This window comes from Pongo abelii, chromosome 4 (genome assembly GCF_028885655.2).
Source record: "Pongo abelii isolate AG06213 chromosome 4, NHGRI_mPonAbe1-v2.0_pri, whole genome shotgun sequence".
NCBI lineage: Eukaryota > Metazoa > Chordata > Mammalia > Primates > Hominidae > Pongo > Pongo abelii.
In genome coordinates this window covers 106,735,716-106,758,917 of record NC_071989.2, presented here as the reverse complement: position 1 = coordinate 106,758,917, position 23,202 = coordinate 106,735,716, and the positions used below count along the sequence as shown (strand labels likewise).

At 41.6% G+C, this 23,202-nt stretch overlaps 2 protein-coding genes across 3 annotated transcripts in view; one reads left to right on the top strand and one right to left on the bottom strand.

Annotated features, from left to right (window-relative positions):
- LOC129059668 (basic proline-rich protein-like) overlaps nucleotides 1-22,899 on the bottom strand; it is a 78,854-nt gene extending 55,955 nt beyond the window's left edge. Inside the window, exons 1-2 of the mRNA XM_063724586.1 lie at nucleotides 22,895-22,899; nucleotides 21,172-21,848 (exon numbers count right to left, since the gene is read on the bottom strand). Coding sequence (XP_063580656.1) covers nucleotides 21,172-21,848; nucleotides 22,895-22,899 — 682 coding nt within the window. The remainder of the gene's footprint in view (nucleotides 1-21,171; nucleotides 21,849-22,894) is intronic.
- CHD1 (chromodomain helicase DNA binding protein 1) overlaps nucleotides 20,735-23,202 on the top strand; it is a 74,322-nt gene continuing 71,854 nt past the window's right edge. For both annotated transcript variants that reach the window (XM_009240923.4, XM_054555757.2), the window contains exon 1: nucleotides 20,735-21,275. The gene's annotated coding sequence lies outside the window, so the exon portion shown is untranslated. The remainder of the gene's footprint in view (nucleotides 21,276-23,202) is intronic.

The following is a 23,202-nucleotide window of genomic DNA, read 5'->3' as shown; positions in this document are numbered from 1 at the left end:
GTCAAGAGTGTAGTGAGCGGTGATGGCACCACTGCACTCCAGCATGGGTGACAGAACAAGACCCTATCTCAGAAAGAAAAAAATAAAAATAAAAAAAGGAGGCATAGATAATATGTAAATGAAAAAATAAAAAGGAGCCACAGGCAATATGTAAATGAATAGGTGTGGATGTATACTGATAAAACCAGTTTTCAACTGGCCTTTGCCTAGTGACAAGAGTTGGGGATATCTAATGGGATAACTGCTCAGTCATCAGCTTTCAACCAACCTGCCTTGTTTTGGCCTTACTCTCCTTCCTCAACAAATGCTTAGACTACTAGTTGCAGGCACCTCCTGAACCTTCTCAGGTTAGATCAGTGGGGCAGTCATAGGAGGTACACCACTAATATCTCCCTTTTAGATAGAACTTGCCATTCAGCTGCAATGAATACCAGTAAGCTAACTGCCTCCATCTGCAGCACTGTCAAGATCTACCACAGCATACCAGTTGAGGCAACGTCTTCTCTGGCAGCCCTCAGCCAATGACTGAACATGGCAATGGTATGAGGGTCTAGTCATTTCTGTCCAATGTTGAATTTCCCTAACAAGCGATATTTTCCCCAGAGCTCCACAATGGGTTAGCTGAGATTTTGCTAGATATTTACTTATTTATTTATTTTAGAGTCTCGCTCTGTTGCCCAGACTGGAATGCAGTGGCACAATCTCGGCTCACTGCAACCTCCAATTCTCAGGCTCAGGTGATTCTCATGCCTCAGACTCCCGAGTAGCTGGGATTACAGGCATGAGCCACCACACCTGGCTAATTCTTGTATTTTTTAGTAGAGACGGGGTTTCACCATGTTGGCCAGGCTGGTATCGAACTCCTGACCTCAAGTGATCCGCCTGCCTTGGCCTCCCAAAATACTGGGATTACAGGTATGAGCCATCCAACCCAGCCTGATTTTTAGATCTACACCACAGTCTGTGTCTTTTTTTCCCCATCATTTTTCCAGTATTCTTGTACTCCTAAGTTAACGTTATATTCTCCTTCCTGGAACATCAAAAGTGAACCAGTTGGTATAAGGATTAGTGGTCTGAATGTTTATGTCTCTCCAATATTCATATGTTCAAATACTAACCTCCAAGGTGATAGTATTAGGAGGTGGGTGGGGCCTTTGGGAAGTAATTAGCCCTCATAATTGGGATTAGTGCCTCAGAGAGCTAGTTTGTCCCTTAAACTATATGAGGGTTGCCAGGCATGGTGGCTCATACCTGTAATCCCAGCACTTTGGGAGGCTGAGGCGGGCGGATCACCTGAGGTTGGGAGTTCAAGACCAGCCTGACCAACATGGAGAAACCCTGTCTCTACTAAAAATACAAAATTAGCCAGGCGTGGTGGCACATGCCTATAATCCCAGCTACTTGGGAGGCTGAGGCAGGAGAATCACTTGAACCCGGGAGGCGGAGGTTGCAGTGAGCCAAGATCGTGCCACTGCACTCCAGCCTAGGTAACAAGAGCGTAACTCCATCTCAAAAAAAACAAAAACAAAAACAAAAAAACAACTATGTGAGGGCACATGAGATGACGCCATCTATTACGAAGTCAGCCCTCACCAGACACTAAATTTGCCAGCTCTTTGATCTTGAACTTTCCAGCCTCTGGAACTGTGAGAAATAAATTTGTTATTTACTAGCCAACCAGTTTATGTTATTTTGTTACAGCAACCCTGTAAAAAAAGAAAAAAAAACACATACTGTTCCCCACAACCCCACTCTCACAACACAGAACACTTCTGTGAACAGATGTGTGGGGGGCTGTTCCCAAAACTAAGCAATTCTCCACTGGACATCAAATGGGTATTATATAATTGAATTCAATTCTGACACTATCTACCTGGAATAGTGTAATCCACCTGGCAATTTACCTGGAGATAATGTCAGATCCCACAGTTTGAGGGTTCAGCCCCACAAGATTGCCTTCACTTCAGATTTAAGTAGTAGGTTGTTACCCATACTCTGACCTGCTACAAATCAGGGTTCCCACAACCTTCTTCCAGCATTTAATTAATTTGCTAGGTTGGCTCACAGAACTCAGGTAAACAACTTTTATTTGCTGGTTTATTATGAAGGATATTATAAAGGATACACATGAACAGCCAGATGAAGAGATAGACAGGATGAGGTAAGGGGAGCAAAGCAGGCACAGAGCTGCCATGCTCTCTCTGGGTGTGCTAGCCTCCCAACATCTCTGTATCTTCAGCAACCCAGAAGTTCATGTTGTCCGAGTTTTTATAGAGCTTGACATCCATCCAGCCCCACTCCCTTTCCTGGAGGTTGTTGGGTGTAGTTAAAAGTTCCAATCCTCTCATCCTGTAATCACCTGGTTTTTCTGGCGACTGGCCTAATCCTGAGGCTATTTAGGGGCCCCACCCTAAATTATCTCATTAGCATAAACTCAGATGTGATCAAGAGAGGGATATTATGAATAACAAGGAAATTCCAAGGGTTTTAGCTCTGTGACAGGAACTGGAGACAAAGATCAAATTATTTCATATTATACCACAAACTCAAACAGATAGATGGGGCTTGGGGTTAGACCAGAACTGTCCCACTGTCAATGGGATATGTGATTGCTGGAGCATGGGTAGTTCCTGGAAGAATGTGGTGGCTCTGTCATTAAAACTTACAGGAGTGGCCGGGCGCAGTGGGTTACACCTGTAACCCCAGCACTTTGGGAGGCTGAGGCAGGTGGATCATGAGGTCAGGAGATCGAGACCATCCTGGCTAACATGGTGAACCCCCATCTCTACTAAAAATACAAAAAATTAGCCAGGCGTTGTGGCGGGCGTCTGTAGTCCCAGCTACTCTGGAGGCTGAGACAGGAGAATGGCGTGAACCCAGGAGGCGGAGCTTGCAGTGGGCCGAGATCACACCACTGCATTCCAGCTTGGGCTACAGAGTGAGACTCCGTCTCAAAAAAAAAAAAAACAAAAAACAACTTACAGGAGTGACTGGGGAGAATGTTCTGATGCAGAGCAATGCCCTTGTTGGGGCAAAAATTCAGTGTGTGTGTGTGTGTAATAATATCTACAAGAACAATGGAATTGGCCAGCTACTATAAAATTACATTAAGGCCTACAAAAGGTTAATGAAAATCTGAGAACTTGTTAAGAAACAAGTGAAAACTTACTGTGTAGGCCAGACAGCTTCTTTAGTAGCTTACAAAGAGGCCCTTATCTTTTTGCCCTGGGAAAACAGAAAAAAGCTGGAACACCAAACTCAAGACTTAACAGTCAAGAAGATTAAAATACAATTGAAGCCAAGGTTAGGTTGCTAGTTGGAAAACTTGGGACTCTGGCATACAGGATGAGGACAGCTAGGGGGATACCCCCAAAGATTTTGGCTGTCAAATCTCCTCTGAACACTCAGTCTGCAGAGGCTGCCTACCTTTCTTACTGAAAGCTAGTACTCAAAAGTAGATAGTTCCTGAATAAGGCAACAGAGGGCCTTCTTGGAAACCTACCCTATCTCTCATGACTGTCAGACCAGTATCTGGGATTAAGTCATGGGCCAAATGGGAATGTGCTAGGCCTAACGTATACTCCCCAAAGAAGCTCCAAGAATTAGTCAGAATACATTGGTAGAAAATAGAGGAGTATGTGGGACTGGATGTTGAAGGTGTTTGATCAAGAAGGCTGAAACATAAGACTGGAAAAAAGTGACATTATTAACTTGGAGGCAATTTCAGGATATGAGATTTAATACTCTATCGGGGTCCCTGAGGAGGGTGCAAACTTCCAGTTAGGATGGTTACTAGAAGCAACTGCCCATGTTGAGTGAAGTCGAAATGCCTGAACTGCTAAAGGCAGATAGTGAAGAACAGGATTAAAAGGCATCAGGGAAATGGGTAGGCTGGAGTAGATACATTATGTGAGGTCAGCAGCCCACACAAGAATTATGTTCCATGGGAGGGCCTGGAGGACACACCATTCACTAAGGCCATCAGGAATGTACTAGTAAGAGAGGCACTAGCCTCACTAAAAAGTTCAGTGACAGTTCACCTTTGATAGTCAGAGCTAATGATAGAAGACTATCACAGAGCTTGGCTTATCAAAAGGAATGGGAATGACAGGCCCCAGAAGCACATTAAATACCAGGGGGCAAGGTTTACTGCCAGAAGTCAGGGGGAGTCACAATTATCATGACCAGCAAAATCAGAGTGACAGTCAAGGGGGTTCAACCCAAAACAAGTTTTAGAGTTGGCTAACAGAGTTCAGTGTCCCTATGTGCAAAACAGATGGGGAGGCAACAAAAGTACTGCCTCTATACATAATCAAAAAAAGCAAGAGTGGATGGGGAGACTAAGAGTGGTTATCACAATAAAAAGCATCATGATCCCTCACTCAATTGCTAGATCTGAGCCAATTTTCAGACTGGGAACCTGTTGACAGGTGGCCAGATCCCTGGAGGGAAGGATCCCATAATCATATACTGTAATGATTCTTCCCATCCTTCCCTAAAGGGATCTAGGCCTTTTCTCAGGTGACTGCACACTGGAAAGTGGGAAATATTTAAACACTTCAGGGAAGACAGACACACGGTCTGAGTTGACATTGATACCTGCAGACCAACAGTATCATCTTGGCCTTATTAGAGCAGCAGCATATAGGAGCCAGGTATTAGGTTTGTGCAAAAGTAATTGCAGTTTTTGACATTAAAAGTAATGACAAACTTTTAATGTCAAAAACTGCAATTACTTTTGCACCAAACTAATAACAAACTTTAGTCTTGGCCGAATCCTGGCTTATGATGTGTACCCTGGGTCCATGGGAACAGCTGATGGTCCCCAGTCCCTGAATGTTATATTTGGTATAGACATGCTTGGCAGCTAGAGTAATCTCTACATTGAGTTTTAGATCCTGAAGTAAGACCTATTATAGTGGGGAAAGCTAAGTAGAGTCTTGGAAACTGATCCCCAGTCTACTTTAGACAAAAGAGTAAACCAAAAGCAGTATCTCACATTTCAGGTGGGGATGGAGAAGATTAGTGCCAACTCTTAAAGACTTCCAGGATGCCTTGATGTTGATCCCTATCATATCTCCATTTAATTCACCTGTCTGCCCCCACAAAAACTAGATAAATCCTAGACAAAGACCATAGGCTACTGCTAGTCCAAGTAGTAGCCCTGATTGTAGCTGCCAGACCTGTATCTTTAGTAGAGCATAGTATGGCCACAAGTACACGGCATGTGGCATAGCAAAACGAGCACAGAACCTTCTTGATAGTTATGCTACCCACTCCTTTAATTTTATTTATTTGTTTTTTAGAGTTGTTCCATCCACACCTCAATTATCCGAATATTTTTAGCAACTTGTTGCTATGGATTGAATGTGTGTGTCCTCCCATAACTCAACCCTACCCCCTAATGTAATATTAGCAAGTGGGGCCTTTAGTAGATAATTAGGATTAGGTGTCGTCTTGAGGGGATACTAACCCCATGAGGGATTAGTACCCAAGAGGGCTTGCTTCTTTCTGCTCTCTGCCATGTGAGAGTCCCACAAGTAGACAGTCTGCAGCCCAGAAGAGGGCACTCACCAGAACCTGAACATGTTAACACTATCTTAGACTTCCAGCCACCAGAACTGTGTGAAACAAATTTCTGTCATTTATAGACCATCCAATCTAATTTGTTATAGCAGCCTGAACTAAGACATTTGTCTGTCAGTTTTTCAAAAGCATGCAACAAAATTTTCATAGAAACAGCTGCCTTCTTAGTTCATCAATTTCCATAATTTTTGCAATTACATAATTGCAATAATGTGCAACTAGCATTAACAGGCTTACCCACACACACAATGATCTCTTAAAACATACAATTCAACTTATAGGAAAAGAAATGCATATTGTATTAGAGTAGCTTACCATCTGCAAACACGTAGATTCATCATGCCGATGACAACAGTTTTACAGATAGAATACATAGGGTCTGTCATTCATTCCAAGGAGTTAAGTGGGGCTCAGTTATGAGTGCATTTACACTCAGAAAGAATATGATTTTCCTCTCTTTCTCCCAGCTTTGTGTGGGGGGTGTTGCGGGGGGATTTGTGGGAAGGGATAGAGGGTAACATAGTGAAATTTTTGCTCTTTTCAACTCTAAACAGATATGATTTTATCATACACCTGCCCCAAACCACTATTAATCCCCATTGCCTTCAAGAGAAATCTCTTTAAAAGTGGTGTATAAGGCCCTACACCATCTTGGATCCTCACCATCTTTTCAGTCTTAATTTCTACCTTGTGCCATTTTCTGCTGCCAACTTTTTTTTCCAGCTAAATCAGAGGAGATCATGCTTTTTCACGTACCCATGTCTCTTCCACTCAGTCTGGGATGAATTTTCCCTTTTTTTGGGTGATTAGATAACTTACTGCCCAAACTGTGACACATGTGAGAAAGGGGACACTAATGAGATAAAACTATGGGAAAGCAGATGCAAACTGGGGTAGTACTCTGCAAACTGGCCTATGGTCACCCCACTCATCATTGGCCCAGTGAATTCATCATCACTGTGATCTCAGTGCCTAACACTCAGTGCGTGCTTCAAAAATCTTAGCTAAAATTTATTATGTACTGTATGATCTATTGCTGTTTTTACTGCTCTCTCTAACCTTGGTCACCACTTACACATATAGAAACTTTGTGTCAGTTACAAAATGTGCCCTTTCTTTTTGGCAGCAAATTCCAGACTACATGGTGAATGGACACCAGGCTGGATTTCACAACTTTCCCCTCCCATGAACATTTTTGTGTAGTAAAACAAATTGCTCAATGCTTCTCCAACTATATATCCTGTATAAAAATTAAGAGGTTGTAAAGATATTGAAACATTCCACTAAAATACATGTAAGATGCCATCTGAATTTTGGGTGAGATAAGATGCAAAGTGGATCTGTAGTAAGAGAAAGAAGTTAAGTATCAAATACCTATCTGGAATTTTATGCAGTGAATATGAGAACACTGTGAAAATCTACTGGGAAGTAATAAATTTGTTACACATAGAAACAGTTGAGTATTTTACAAGTGGAACATAGGGCTATAATATTACTTTGGGAGAACATATTGCCAATATCAACCTAAGAAAAAGAAAAACTGATATTCTTCTCTCTCCAAAATGGGCTTTGATAAATCATATTATGCATAAAATGTTCAATTTGTTTTAAGAAATCCATCTTAACAAATCTATCAGTGTTTTTGTTGTTTTTCAATACTTTTGCAGTACTTTTAGCATGGTACATACATTGAAAATATTAGCCATTAGGCACTTTAAAAAACCCCAAAACTTCAAACTTCGTAACCTTTAAGATCCTGAATTTCCTTCTAGGTCTACTCCATGTACCCTACTCCTCTATCACCCATTCTCTATATCTGGAACACCAAATATTTTTATTTAAAAATTGCTTGCATTAAAATAGCAATTTAAGACACAATTTTTAAAATGGGCTCAATTTAAAAGTCTAAGCTTCATCAGGTTAAAAAACTTAACAATTAAAATATGCAATTAACAAATCAAAGTGTTGAAAGGCTCACAATTAAAAAAAAAAATAGCCTGTGCCTCATCTCTCTTCTCCCCAACTCTGTTTTCTATTTTAAAGAGACAAACACTTTTTAGCTACTGAAAGCTGTTTATTCTGCAAGCAAGTTCCATTTTTCTAAATAATATATATTCCTAGCTACTTCTTCATTTATATATTTTAGACCTTATCTCTTGACTTCTTATTAGTAGGATTTTATCAGTTAGGATGCCTCAACCTGTAGTAATCACAATCCCACCTAGTTTAAAAAAGAGAACTACAGCCAAGCACAGTGGCACATGCCTGTAGTCCCAGCTACTCGAGAGGGAAGGATCACTTGAGCTCAGGTTTTCAAAAACAGCCTGGGCAATATAGGAAGACTCCCGTCTCTAAATAAATAAAATTTTGAAAAATTTACAAAAAAAAAGAAGAAGAAATGAGAACTGCATTTATTTTCACAACTGGAAGCACAAAGTTTATGAGAAGCCTCAGAGTCAGCTTTACCCAGCAACTCTAGCTCCATTTCTCTGTAGTTCCCTCAGTTCTCTTCTCTTCTGTGTGATGTCTTCATCTTTACATTGATTGCGTCTCTTGTGGGAGCAAAAGAAATGTAACAGTTCCTGGTTTCACAACAACACACCCAACACCCAGAGGCAAAAAAGCAGCTCATTCTCATCTTTCATTTAAAAAAAAAAAAAAAAGCCTCCTCTCTGAATTCCTAAACAGACCTCTCATAACTCTTTATTCCAAATTGGGTTATATGCCCATTCCTTAACTATGCCCTATGGCCTAGGGAATGCCATGAATGTATTGGCTTAGACCTGCCCATCCATAAATGTAGTAGAGTGGCAAGCGGGATGGGATTATACTAATCAATTTAAGTTAATCAGGCTGAACTCTAAAGCTGGACCATGTGACCACTATCCTATGGGAGAAAGACAGATGGAGGTTGGATCAACAATGCCAACTTCCACTATGGGCATTTAGCACTCACATACTACATCCACCCCTACCACTCCAATAGAACTACCGTCTATCACCATATTTTTTAAAATCAATAACAATATTTACTTCACATTGACAATAGATGGTAATAGGGTACGATGATTTTGTTTCCTTTCTGTATAATTGTTATGCTTCACTGGTAATTTTTAATTGCTTCTTCTTAAAAATCCTACACAATTTACTTTTAATACATCCTTAAGTTTTCCAGATGTTTCATCATATCAGTTTATCAGGGAGCTTATGTATTACTAAGGGAGAAGACAACAGACAAGACAGGTAAAATAAAGTAACTGCAAATCATGATCATTACTACGAACGAAATAAACGGGGTAATTAGAAAAAGTAACAGAGGAAGCCCTCTTTGGAAAATGTTTTGGAAGCCTCTCTAAGGAAGTGACATCTGGCCTCAGACCTAAAAGATGACAAATAGCCCTATGTGTGAAGAGCCAAGGAAGCATTCCAGGAACAGAAATGACCAGAGCAAAAGCCTGCAAATGGAAAAGAATTTGGCAGGCTTGAGGACAGAAAGCAAGCCAATCGGCTGGAACATAATGAGTAGAGGGGAGAATGATAGGGGATGGGATTTTGGAGAGTTAGACTGAAGTGAGATCATGCAGGCTCTTGTAAGACTCATTGGAAAGGAGGTTGAATTTTTCTGAAAGAGTGCAAAGCAACATGATTTGTTTTACATTTTTAAAGACCCCTCTCTCTCTGATTTCTATATGAGAGTGGCAGGCAGGGGGAAGGCACAGAACAGAAATGGAAGTATGAAAAACAGGCGGAAGTCCTGCTACCATTCTCTTCCTTGCAGCAGTTCTATTTTACTGTAGATTTGGGGCTATACAGTTTTTTTCTTAACTTTGAACCTTTTCAAAATGTCTAGTTAGCTTATCTTATTAATGTATTGTCACTGAAAACTGCATGTTGATTTAACTGTGAAAACCCATAGGACAACAACATGGAGAGCTAATTGTACTTCTTTTCCCTTCCCATCAAATATGTCTATTTGTCTAGGCTAATTATTTTTGATGAGTTAGGTAGGTTCATATACTATCTCCTCGGGAAGTTTTGTTAATGGCAGTATATGAAACAACAGTTTTGCACAGTTTTTACTTACATGTCTCTAAAGTGATATTAACTAGGCAGAGGAAAAAACAGAAACATGATTCATAATAACAAATGTTAAGAAACCATAAAATCAAATTGATTGAAAAATCATTTTTTAAAAGTAAAATATTCATGCCTTATACCTGTTATACCAAGTCTAATTTCAGGTAGTTAAAAAATTAAGATGTATAGAGAACTTAAAAAATGAAAAGAAAGAGAGAAGTTTCTAGCCAAATGAGTATTTTTACTTCCTCAAATTAATGTTAATACAAAATTAGTAAAAATGAATTCAGATAAAAATTAAAAAATAATTTTTTAAATTGTTGCATGAGTGCTCACTCTATTATCAACTCTATTTCTTACTCACTTATCTCCAGCAGTAGCTGCCTCTTCCAGTCCTTTCCATGTCACAACGCTTTCCTACCTTGGGGTCTTTGCATGCTCTCCTTCCTACTTTTCCCACAGTTCTTCCTACAATCAGCTCCATCTCATCCTTCCAGACACAGCTCAAAGAAGCCTTCTCTGACCACCCTAACTGCTCTTTCCATGTAAATGTCTCATTACTCTTTCTGATAGTACCCTATCTTTCCTTTACAGAAATCATCCCAATAACTTATTTATTTATAAAGATAGAAGGACTTGTTATGATGCCTAGGTGGGCCTCCACTAAAGCTCGTAGACTCAAGCAATCCTCCTGCCTCAGCCTCTCAAGTAGCTGGGACTACAGGCATGTACCACGGCACCCAGCTTCCATTTGTAATCCTGTTATTTACTTATTCATCTGTCTTTCTCCTCCTCCAATTTCAAACTAGAATGTCAACTCCAAGTGAGAAAAACCCTGTCCTTCACACTGTTTTCGTAGTACTTGGCCTGAGGACAGGGATAGAGAGAGCTTTCAAGAAATATTTGAATTTATACTGCAATCTGTGGACTCAATACAAATTTAACTAGCTCAATTAGAGTATATACTGTATTCCGCAGGAGTATGATAGGACATAATAGGCCCTTGTAATCTTACAAGGCATAAATTAATTGAACTACTTCCTAACCAGTTATTAGAAAATCTGGCTACACCCAGTTTGGATTCCCTTTTATAGAGTCCTTCAGGTACATTCCCAAGTGAAAGACACTGAGGTTCCTCATTTAGGGGTAAGGGTACTTACTTATGGCAGATGCAGATTCCTTTGAATTGGAGAATGAGAGGTGCCTGGGAAGTTGAGATAGTCTGTGGTCTGGGTCTACTGCAGACATTGGGGTTTTATGGCATGCAACTGCTCTACTGTGAAGGATTGCCTGCCAATTTTCTTTAGGGGAGATTCCTTTTGTATTTAGTTAATGCTGAAGACCTTAGTGGGTCAGCTTTCTCCTTAAGTTGTCAATTCTTCTGAACTTCTGTTTCTTAGCAACAGCTGGGACTCTGTCCATCGACATTGTTCTGTTTTAGCCTCACAAGCAAACAAGAGAATAAGCAGGCATGCCAGCTTGCCCTTTAGTCATATCCCTATACACACAGTGCATTCCAATCCTAGTTGCTATTGATAGATGGTGTGAAGTATCATCATATTTCTGTGAGGCATGAAAGGGGGTAGGCAGTAGAAAATATTTTGGGAGGAAGCTGAGGAATTAGAGTTCTTTATTATCACTTGCACCTCCTTGAGTCTTATTCCTAATACTAAGATTTCACTTTCTGGTACTCAGTGTAAAAACTCTAGTATTAGAAAAAATGTGGCAAAAAAAATGCTGCAATTAAACACGCCTCTCGAATAATTTGATCTGGTCTCACATTCTCAGACCATAGGCTACAGGCAGAAATGGCTTCCAATAATTGTCAAATTTCAAGTTTGCTCCAATCTGCTTTTTTTCCGGAAAACTTGTTTAGAATGCCTCTCTTTTCCAATGTGCTTTTCAAAACTCATATATAGTAACCAATATACTTGACATTTAAAAATATTTGGCTACCAAATTCTGTAATGCAACACTCAATGACCGAGTTCTAAAACACTGTTGGAGAAAGTCTGGATAAAAAGATTCACTGCTGCATAACACAAACTAAGTTTCCATCTTAATGGTGGAAAGTCCACATTACCCGCCTATCTCACCTTGAATCAGCCATTATCAGTTTCTCTGAGGTTTGTTATTTGCAACCCCATTCACAGTCAAACTGAGGCAGGGCTCTTTCAGTTGCAACTGGCTGAAACCCACTCAAGCTAGATTAAGACACAAAATTTTAAAGATTTAATAATTTTAAGGATACATTTTATAAATAATTCAAAGATAGGGAGCAGAGCTATCTTTGCAAAGCACTAAGATCAGGAACCAGAAAGCTATCAGGAACTGAGGCAGCTACGGTATCTGTGTCTGGTATGTCAGCACTGCTTCATGAAAGCAGACTCTGGGGTCAAATTACTTGGGTTTTACTATCTTTAGCACTTACTTTAAGCAAGCTTTTTAGTTTCCTTACCTGTAAAGTAAGGATAACAGTACAGGTTGAGCACCCCTAATTAAAAAGCTGAATTGCTCCAAAATCTGAAACTTCTTCTTCTTATTTTTTAAATACAGCTGGGGTTTCACTATGTTGCCCAGGCAGGTCTTGAACTCCTGGATTCAAGCAATCTTTCTGCCTCATGAAACTTTCTGAGCACCCACATGACACAGCAGGTGGAAAATTCCACACCTGACCTTGTATGATGCATCACGTGTTTCATGCACAAAATTACTGAAAACATTGTATAAAACTGCCTTCAGGCTATGTGTATAAGGTATATATATAAAGCATAAAATATAAAGCATAAAAGAATTTCATGTTTAGACTTGAGTACTCATCCTCAAATATCTAATTATATATACGCGAATATTCCAATAACCCAAATCCTAAACACTTCTGGTCCCAATTATTTTGGATAAGGAATACTAAACCTGTACCCAAATTCATAGACTTATAGCACTTAGAACACTGGGTGACACAGTAAGTAATCTGAGATTACTCTTGTTCTGTATCACAGCTCTCAGATTCTCCACATGCTGCTTGCTACCAAACAAAGCAGCCCTGGCCTAAGGTTATATTTTCCCAGTTCAAGTGATCAGCAGTCTGACAAGCTTCTCTCAATCCTAATTTTAAATTCTCAGAAAAATCTGATTCATTCAGATACGGTTCTGTTGTTCAACTAGCTAAAGCCAGAGGTGTTAAGTCACCTAACGCATTCTTAACTGCTGAGGCCCATTCCTGAATGTGTGTGGACGTTTCTCAGTGGTGACGGATCATGAATCAAGGCTAAAATTTTAAAAATGTTTTTTATACTTCTCTCAGCTATCTTCTGTTCTTTTATAGTCACAAAAAGTACCCAAGTGATTTATTCAATGTCATACAGCTAATGAAAGATGAAGCTGTGACACAAAACTAGGTCTGAAGCTGGTCCAAAAGTAGTGAGTTATCTCAATTGGTTGTTCAGTCAGGTCTAGATTGAACTCTTGTTCTACTCTTTCCCTCCTCCTCACTCCTGCACTTGACTAGTCTTAAAAAACAAACAAACTAGGTCTGATTCCAAATCCCATATTCCTTTTACCAAATAATGCATTAGAGTTATTTATATTTATCAAGAATATAGTATGTAGTTGACCCTGTATTTAACCAAGCTTGAGACAGAAGACTTGAAGTAGTTAAGAAGTGGCTCTGCTGTTTTTCTTATATTTAGTAATAAAAAAACCCTGGAGTATAACATATATAAAGTTCACAAAAAGTCAATGTGCAGCTTGATGAACTTTCTCATACACATACACCAGTGTAACATTCCAGATCAAGGTATACATTTCCATTACTTCAGAAGGCTCACTGTGCCCCTTCCAAGTCAATACCAACCCCAGAAAGGTCAATACCATCCTGACTTCCATCATCGATTAGTTTCGCTTGTTCCTGAATTTCATATAAATGGAATTATACAGTATGAATTATTTTGTGTTTATTTCACTCAATGCAATGACTGCGAGGTTTGTCTATGTTACTGTGTGTAGCATTTTCTTTTTTATTACCAGATAATATTCCATTTTATGAATATGCTTCACTTTGTTCCAGTTTGGGGCTATAATGAATCAAACTGCTATGAACATTGTTACACAAAACCTTTAGTAGGCACATACATTCATTTCTCTTGCGTATACACTCAGGAATGAAACTGCTGAATTACAGGGTAGGATAAGTTCAGCTATAATGAATACTGCACATCAGTTTTCCAAAGTGGTTGTAACCAATTTGCACCCTTACCAGCAATAAGAGTTTGTTACACTATAAATTGTTAACAAGAAAAATAACATTGCAATCTATTATGCTAGTCACATTTATTTGTTCTGCAAAATGTATTTTATTTGAGGCTCCTTTGTTACTGGTGTAAGAAAGGGTGGGTTTTGGCTAAGCTGTTAGGTAGAGAGTAGATCCTCATTCATTAGCACCCTTACCAAACCACAACTCCAATCTGTGTAAGATTTCACTGGAAAATACTACCTAGCTTGCCATCGCTTACAGCAAGTTTTTTCAACAAGGGCACTTTTGTCATTTTGAGCCAGATAATTCTTTCTTATGAGGGGGGAGAGGGGGCTGTGCACTACACTGTAGGATTTTTAGCAGTATCCTGGCCTTTAACTACTATGTATGAATAGTGCCAACTCCGCAAAACCCACCCACTGGGACGACCACAAAAATGTTTCCAGATTTCGGCAAATATTCTCTTTTGGGCAAAATCCTCCCTACTCAATGGCCATTACCAACCACTGTTTTATAAATAAGTGTCCTGTCCTACCCACATGTCATCTAAACAAAACGTTATGAGTCAATACTGTGTTAATAGTATTGGATGCCGTCAATGATTTTTCAACAATGGCACATTAGAATCACCTAGGGGAGCTTTTAAAAAAATGCATGTGCCAAGGCCCCACCTCAGAACCATGGAATATAATCTTGAGCATTTTTAGTACACAACTCCTCAGGTAATTCTAAATTTTGGCACAGCTGAGAATTACGTATCTTATAAACATATTACTCTTCCCAGGAATATATGCTTTAAAACAGACTTCCATCAATGACTTTTCAAGCATTAGTAGAGGATGAAGTACAGATTTGTGGAATAGGAGGTTCTCAGTCTCAAATCACACCAATTAAGTGACCACCCATAGCCCATAACTGTAAATGATGGTATTGTTCAGTCCCTGTTTGAAAAAAAACAACGAAAACAAATTCTCCCAAATCAGACTTTGAAGATATTAATGTATCTGTTTTTTAGATGATTAATATGTGCTAATCCTTCCACCTAATTCTTATAGAGCAACTGGACACTATTCACCACTCTTTCCATGAAGCCTTACTCATCTTCAGTAGCACAACACCCTTCTGGTAACTGTGTAACTCCTCCTTATCCAGTTCATCTTCCTCTACCTAGTCAAAAATAAACCGGAATTCTTCACTGCACACACTTAGGCTGTCTTCCAAGTTTACTTCATGAATACTCAAGACTTTAATTTTTCCCTACACACTTCACACTTAACAGCTTTAATTTTTAGTCTAGACTTCACTTAGCTCCATGGTTCTATCCAGAAACCTCCTGGGCAATTCAAAGGCATCGGAAATTCTGTAAAAGTCTTTTTTTTTTTTTCCCCAAGAGTCTAGCTCTGTCGCTCAGGCTGGAGGGCAGTGTCGCGATCTCGGCTCACTGTAACCTCCGCCTCCCAGGTTCAATCCATTCTCCTGCCTCAGCCTCCCAAATAGCTGGGACTACAGGTGCATGCCACCATGCCCGGCTAATTTTTTAATTTTTAATTTTTAGTAGAGATAGGGTTTCAACGTGTTGGCCAGGATGGTCTCGATCTCCTGACCTCGTGATCCACCCGCTTTGGCCTCCCAAAGTGCTGGGATGAGCCACCGCACCCGGCCCAATTCTGTCTTAAACCAAACATAATGATCTCCCTATCTATACATCTCCAAACACATTACTATATAAGTGAATGTCATTCAGCCGCAAATGACTAACATCCCTCCTCCTCCTAACCCTGCCTGAATCCAAGCCCATCAAGTTTTGTTACCCTTCCCAATTCTACTTCTCTCCACCTCCATTACACTATCCTAGTCTATCATGTCATTTCTAACCTCTCTTATCTGCCAAAGACTCCTGACTCAATTAGGAATACTGTATCTACTTCAACCCACATCTAATCCTTCTTTGGGATTTATACCTAAAGTAAAAACTTTCAATTTGCCAGTCCCATCAAGCTACCACTCAGTTTCAAATCCTTCAATAGCTTCCTCATTGTCTTGAAAAACATACTTCACTTAGCCTTTGGGCCTAGTGTCTATGTAGCCTCATCTTGTCCAGCTGCTGTTTGCTCCAGCAGTACCATGCTTCCTAGAGTCCCTTAGAGATAGGATGGCCATAAAATTTACTATCCAAACCTGAACACTTCTGAAAGTGAATACGGCCTGTTCTTGGCAAACTGGCAAGTGCACTGACGTGATCTCTCTGACCCCAGAATCTTTGCCCTTGTTGTTTCTTTTACCCAGAAAGCAGCTCTCGTACTTCCCTTTCTTGCCTACCTAATTCATATTAATTCTTCAGCTCTAGATCACGTCGATCACGTCACTTTCTTGAGACTTTTCTGACTCGGGTTCTTTATTATGGATTCTCACAGAACTGTATGTCTCTTCATACTATTTTTCTAAGTTGTGATTTTATACTGTGACTGTGTCCTGAACTAGGCTTTAACTTTGAAAGTGTTAGTTTTTGCTGTATTATAATCCCTCCCTACCCTCAGCGGAATGTCTGGTATGTAATACATTCTTACATTTGTATTGAATGAATATGAATACAATGCACTGGGACACAGTACTCTTTGCTCAAGGACCTCACAACGTAGTATGGAAACAAATGCTATACTGGATACAATGACACACACTTACAGAATACTCAATTCCATGTCCTAAGAGGGAGGCACTTACAGAATACTCAATTCCATGTCCTAAAAGGGAGGTCAGAGAGTTTTCTGACAAGTCTCATAGGTTGTCAGCACAATTGTGTCAAGGTACTCAACAGTTCTTGAGCATTTACTTAAACGAACTTAAGAAAGATTGACCCATAAGATAAATAGGTTATATCCACTTACAATGAGAGATACCTTTCCAGTGACCTGAAGAAGTGTGTAGAGTACCAAGTGTCCATTAGGAATGATGAGAGGCAATACTGAGATTGGTCTGTGAAAAAATTAAGTAACTAAAATACTAGGAATATATGGTATGTACATACATCTTTATATATGTTTAGTTTACAAATATATATCGTATATAACAGGGGACTGATTTAATTAGATTTCAAGTTTGAAGGAAACCTAAAGGATAAGCTGAAGGGAAAGGTGTAGAGAAAATAGAGGCCTAAACTAAGCCCGGTAGTGAGATTTAAAAAGAAAGGATGAATACAAAATTTCTGCATTAAAATGAGTGGTACAGTTTGTCCCTCAGTGCAGAGAATTAGTTCCAGGACCCCCATTTACCAAAACCTGGGGATGCTCAAGTCCCTTATAGTTGCGCCTTTGTACCTGCAAATCCCTGCAGGTACTGAAGACAGCATTTGGACAGCAGTGAATAAAGAATCTCTGGAAGGGCCGGGCATGGTGGCTCACCATGCCCTGTAATCCCAGCACTTTGGGAGGCTGAGGCAGGCAGATCACCTGAGGTCAGGAGTTTGACACCAGCCTTGCCAACATGGTGAAACCCAGTTTCTACTAAAAGTACACAAAATTAGCTGGGTGTGGTGGCGCGTGCCTGTAGTCCCAGCTACTTGGAAGGCTGAGGCATGAGAATCACTTAAACCCGGGAGGCGGAGATTGCAGTGAACTGAGACAGCACCACTGCACTCCAGCCTGGGTGACAAAGTGAGACTCTGTCTCAAAAAAAAAAAAAAAAGAATCTGGGCAAGGAAATGAGTGATACAGCATCAATGCAACAATTTTTAAATATTTTTGAGGTTGGCTACTTAACCTTCTTTCTTACTCTGCATGCACACTTAACTTTTCAGTAGAGGATGGAATCTTTGTATCTTCTTCAATGCCTATTACATTTTATACATACTTGCCTCTTAGTATCATCTCTAAGAATTTTCTGTTTGAAATTTAGCTTTTAGTGATTCAAGAATTTATCATTCAAAATCCCCAAATACAGTGACCATAAAGAAGGTGGATGAGCCGCTGGTAGATATCAGAATAATCTGGGAAACTTCCCAAATACTACCTAGAACCTAGAAATTCTGCATATCAGCAGAGGGCAAGAATAGGAGTGTCAGGCACGTGTAGTTACAAAAGAACTTTCCAGGTGACTGAGTCCTATCCCTTGCCCAACACCGGGAACTAAACTCCTCTAATTTCTTATTAGGAAAACAGAAAATGTACAGTAAATCTTCACTAGAAGATGACTTAGGATTTCATGGTTTCTATTTAGAGGACTTTGTAAATTTAAGAATCATATTGGAAAGACTTCCTCTGGTTTTGCAAGGACATGGGAAATACTGTCACAGGTTGAGATTCTAGGGTATTTTAATAATGTCCCAATTGTTTTTGTGGTTTCTCATATGCAAATCCTCCAGGCAACAAGGACATAATTATGGAATTAAAATCTTAACCCTGGCATCCAAAAAGCTAACAAAGGAGCAAGTTATCCTGTTTATGTTATATATTTCACAATTCTGGATATGTGGTTCCCAGCCTATCCCCATCTAAGGATACCCATTTAGTACTTTACCTAGTAAAGCATATCACAATTAAGGACCCACAAAATGCTGTCTTAGATTCTGGAAAAGTAATATTCTTTCCAAAGAATATGAAATTTAAAAAATGAGAAATTAAATAGTAACAAAAACCTCCTGGTTAATGTTAATTATGTGGAATTTTTCGTTAGTCACATGTTGAGATTATCAACTGGCTATTGTTTTAGCACCAGTAAGTAGAAATAAAGCCAGTTTATTCAAATAAAGTGACACTGCAAATTTAACTATGTTGAAAACAAATCATCAAAAAAGTATCTTTGGATTACCTACATGCTTTTTAAAAAATGAACTGGCAAGATTGTCGCAATTTTCCACCTGTGTACTTCTGCGAAGCAATAAAGTATGATTTTACTCAAAATCTAAATCTCCAATGTTCAATATTTTATTACAAATTGGGCAAGATCTTTTTTCGAATAGCATGTTTGATGGCACAATATGGCAGAATAGCATATTCAATAGCACAATCAGTAGTAAAAAAACAAAAAACCAGTGTGACGTGCTTCCGGAAAACGTAAAATAGACTGTATATACAGTTAATTCTTTTCATAAGACAATGACAAAATGTCAGAGTTGTAATTGAGGACTTTATTAACTGAACTATACTTCTGATTACAACATTCTTTATATGTTAATAGTTTCTCTGGAGAAATTAGGGGCACAGGAAGCTCCTCTCATTAAGGATATTTAACATAAAGCTTAATATGAAAAATTAGCACTCAGTTCATAATACTCTAGCGACTTCAGAAATGACGATTTGTATGATCTTTTTATTCCTCACAACCCAGTATTAAAACTATCTAATATTGCAAAGGATGGTAGTGTTCCATTTCGTTTTGCTATTCAATTATTGCTGATAGATACATGTTTTCAAAAAGGCCACTGGCATGTTTGCTTTCTCCTACTTCTCCAGGTGAATATACCCTTCAATATGTAGTAAATACGTATGTGGAATTATGTTTTGAGATTTTTTTGAAGGATTTGAACCAAACTGTTCAAATAGCTGGTAGCCTAAAACTGGAATATTTCCCACAAGGGAAAAATAATTATTTGGGGAATGCATGTTACCACAAACTCATCGGACTTGGAAAGTGTGCCTTTACATCAAATCAAATAACTGAACAATGGGATTAGAAACTTTTAATTATTATTAAACTCGGCCGCTGGGCGCCGTGGCTCACGCCTGTAATTCCAGCACTTTGGAAGGCAGGTGGATCGCTCGAGCTCAGGAGTTCAACACCAACCTAGCAACGTGACAAAACCCCGCCTCTATAAAAATAAGTAAAAAACAAAAATCATTAACCTTGAGTGAGTCAAGTCCATCTGCAGACTGAAAAAAATAAAGTGTAACAGAATTTTGATTTAAAAAACGCTTTCAAAACAGCATTTCAAACTGCTCTAAGTATGTTTCAAAAATACACTTAAAAAATATGTTTCCAACACACTGAAGGGATTTAACTAAGGCCCACAATTACAGTTACGATACAAACTGTCAGCTAAAAGGCAGCAACTTAAGTTGAGACAGTTGCTAACATCCCTCGAGTAGCGTTTTTTGTTGCGATTCGGCGCCGCACCCTTCACCCGCCCTCCGGGGAGGAACCTAGAAAGGAAGGGTGGTACATTTCTAAACCAGGCCACCCACACATGAATCAAGCGGCATCACAGGCTGTCAACAACCGGGTCTCTATTTTCTCTCGTCCTCCGGCGCCCCGCCCGTGCGAAACATCAGCTCCCAGGAAGCGTCAATCGCAGATCGCCCAAGCGTAAGAGGTGGCGATACGCCACCACGGTTGCCCAACAGTTGCGTTCCCAGGCTGCCTGGTGTGACGCAGCAGCCCCCGCCCGGACCCTGAGGCCTGGCGCTCCGACTGAGCCGAGGCCTGTGCTACCCGACACTCCTTGCGACCCGGCCCTTTAGGCTTATTAAGCGCGGCCCTTCCCGGCTTCCCGAGTCCCATCGCAGTCTCTCCCCACCCCCGTTCCTCCCCGGTTCCTTGTCAGTCTCCGCCGCGATGTCCTTGCGCAACCATCCCAAGTGACATTAGCGCCCATACCCGCACGGAGCGAGCCTGAAGCTCCCACTTCCCGGAATTCAACGCCGGGCCGCTAAGGGCGGGCACCCAAGCGAGGATCAGCGGACTAAGGCCGCGACCAGAGTCCAGCGGTCTCCGCGCAGTCAGTCTGGCGGCCTCCGCGCAGCCGGCGTGCGCACTCCCATTCGTGCGCGTGCGCGCACTCGCCCCCCGCCCCGCCCCAGCACCAATCGCTTTTTTCCTACGCCCACGACCCTTCAACGTAGTCCCTCCCGCCTCCCGCGCGCGAGCAGAAAGGCTTCGGCGTGCGCGCGCCCGCCCGCTCGCCTGCCTGCCTCGCGTTCTGTCGGGAAGGGGAGTGAGCAGAGGCGCTTACGTCGCGCGGGAGGCGGAGGCGACGGCGACCTCGGTGGCGGCGGCGGCTACGACGGAGACGGTTGCGCTCGCTCGCTTTCTCGGCGTCATGGCGGCTGCCGGGGGCAGATAAGCGGAGGGAGCGGGAGCGCGCGCGCGACGGCGGCGGCGACGACTCGTTACTTATAGCTCTTGCTGCCCTCGCCCTTGGTGCTTCAATAATGAATTGTTAGCTCCACTCCGCAGGGGATCGCGCGTTGGTGCTGCGGGCCGGGGCTTCCCCTTCCCCTCCGCGTCTGTCCCCTTCCCCCTCCCCCGCACGGACTCTTGCTTACCCCGAGACGCCGGAGCCCTAGGACTCGGCGGCGGAGATCCCGGGCCTGGGCGCGGGGGAGGCCGTCCACCCGAGTCGGCTCCCTCCGCCCCGCCAAGCCCGCCGGTAAGAAAGGGGGCGGCGGGCGGGTCAGGATGTGGCGGAGAGGACAGGAACCGGTCGGGCGGAGGGCGGGCGCGGCGTGGTGCCCAGGCGGCGGCCCAGCGGCCGGGCGAAGGCCGGGTGGCTCTGTGAGTGCCGGTGGCGGTGTACGGGCCCGGCGCGCAGGGGGCGTGTGAGCGGCGAGTACAGGCCGGGGCCGCAGAACGCATCCTTGCGCCGGCCCGGCGGCCCTGCCCCGGCCTCTTCAGCTTGGTGCCGATCGGGCCGCGAGAGGAGACCCGCGAATGGCTAGCACTTAGCCGGTGGGTGGGTCCTGCCGCGACCCGGGCTCCCAGCACGTGGGGAGCGGCGGGAGGGGGAGGGGGCGGCGGCTCGGGCGAGCCTGGGAGGGCGCGGGGCGGGTCTGCGGGAAGTTTGAGGCGGGAAGAGGGACTCCTGGACCGGGAAGGAGGCCCTGGGAGAGGGGGGCAGTTCCGCAAGGGAGGCTGATTGGAGCGCGCTGGATGGATGAGTGAGGATGGTTTCCAAACCTCTTTCGAGTGCCGCCTTAAAAACTTAGCAGGAGCAAAGCAACTGCTAAAAGACAGAGGATTGAAGAGGTTTAATAACTTAGAGTAGTCATTGTGGAGACGCTTGAGAGGATACAGCGCTGTGTGCGCTTGGAGCTTCAGAACTCGGTTGTGAAAAGGGTCTCAGAGGACTTATTCGGATAAGGGAGATGAAGGGGAAGGGAAGTTAAAATGTACAGAGAAAGCCATTTTGAGGGACGAAAGGAAGGTGAAAAGGAAAGAACGAAAAGGGGAGTGAACTTTTTAAAGGAAGAAACGGGAAAGGCAGTTTGTTAACATACTTAGATTTTTGAAGACTTAATTGTTCAGTAAGGCTCTTTGACTAGGGTTGAGATTAATATTTAACATTAGGAATAAATGTTGAGTAGAACGGTTACTTTTTAGATAACCTGTTCTTGCAGTCTACTGGACAGTAGTCTAGAGAATTAACATCCTGATCCAGATGCAGACTTTGCTATCATTGAGTTGGTAACAGTCTGTTTCCCTCCCTCTTTTGTGGAATGGAAATAATCGTAGGAGTGAATTCTCTTTGCTGAGGTCGGAGGACAGCTCTGCTCTCAGTTGGCTGTCTCGGTACTTTCTGGCTGGGGAAGGATCTGACGTCTCCTTCCCCCGCTTCTTCCTCTCCCTCCCCTGCCAGAGATCTCCTTTGTTTATTCGTGGATGGCTTGTAGGTGATTCTTCAGTGTTGTAGTGAAATCTTTAAAGGTGGAAATGGTGTGTCTTGGTTCATTATTCTTGCCCCAAATTTTTTACGTAAAAAATCAGATATAGTGTATATTCTATTACCTTTTCAATTTTTTTCACAAAATAAAAACCAACTGCAGACTGGATAAGTATTATTTAAATGTTATCATCCCACTATCCGTTTACCTGTTAAATAACACATTTATTTTGAGCTATGCATTTTTGTTGAGATTATATGGTATCTTTTATTTGCCTGTTCCTCCCATGGGAGCGTTTTCAGAACTTTCTCACTCAAGTGTATGAAGTTCTTGGTGATAGGAGTGAGGGCTTGATTAAAGGTAGCTTCCTCCCGCCCCCCCCCCCCACTTCATTTATTCGACCAAATTATCTAATAAGACTCCGTTATCTACTTTTGGGATGTATGCATATGTTACATCGTATCACCTTGCTTTGGGAGTCTATAAAAACATTGTTAGTTGCAGTTAGTCTCTAAAAATCTTATCACTCCACAAATATTTTAATTTTTTCTGTCCGAAGTATATTAGCAGTAGCATACTAAATTCTAGTTAGGAGTCAGGAGTGTAGTTATTACAAGTCTAGATATTTTAAGTATTTAATAAAAGGCCCCCACTTCTTCCTTAACACCTCTAGTTTAATTGGCCTACGTAGATTTA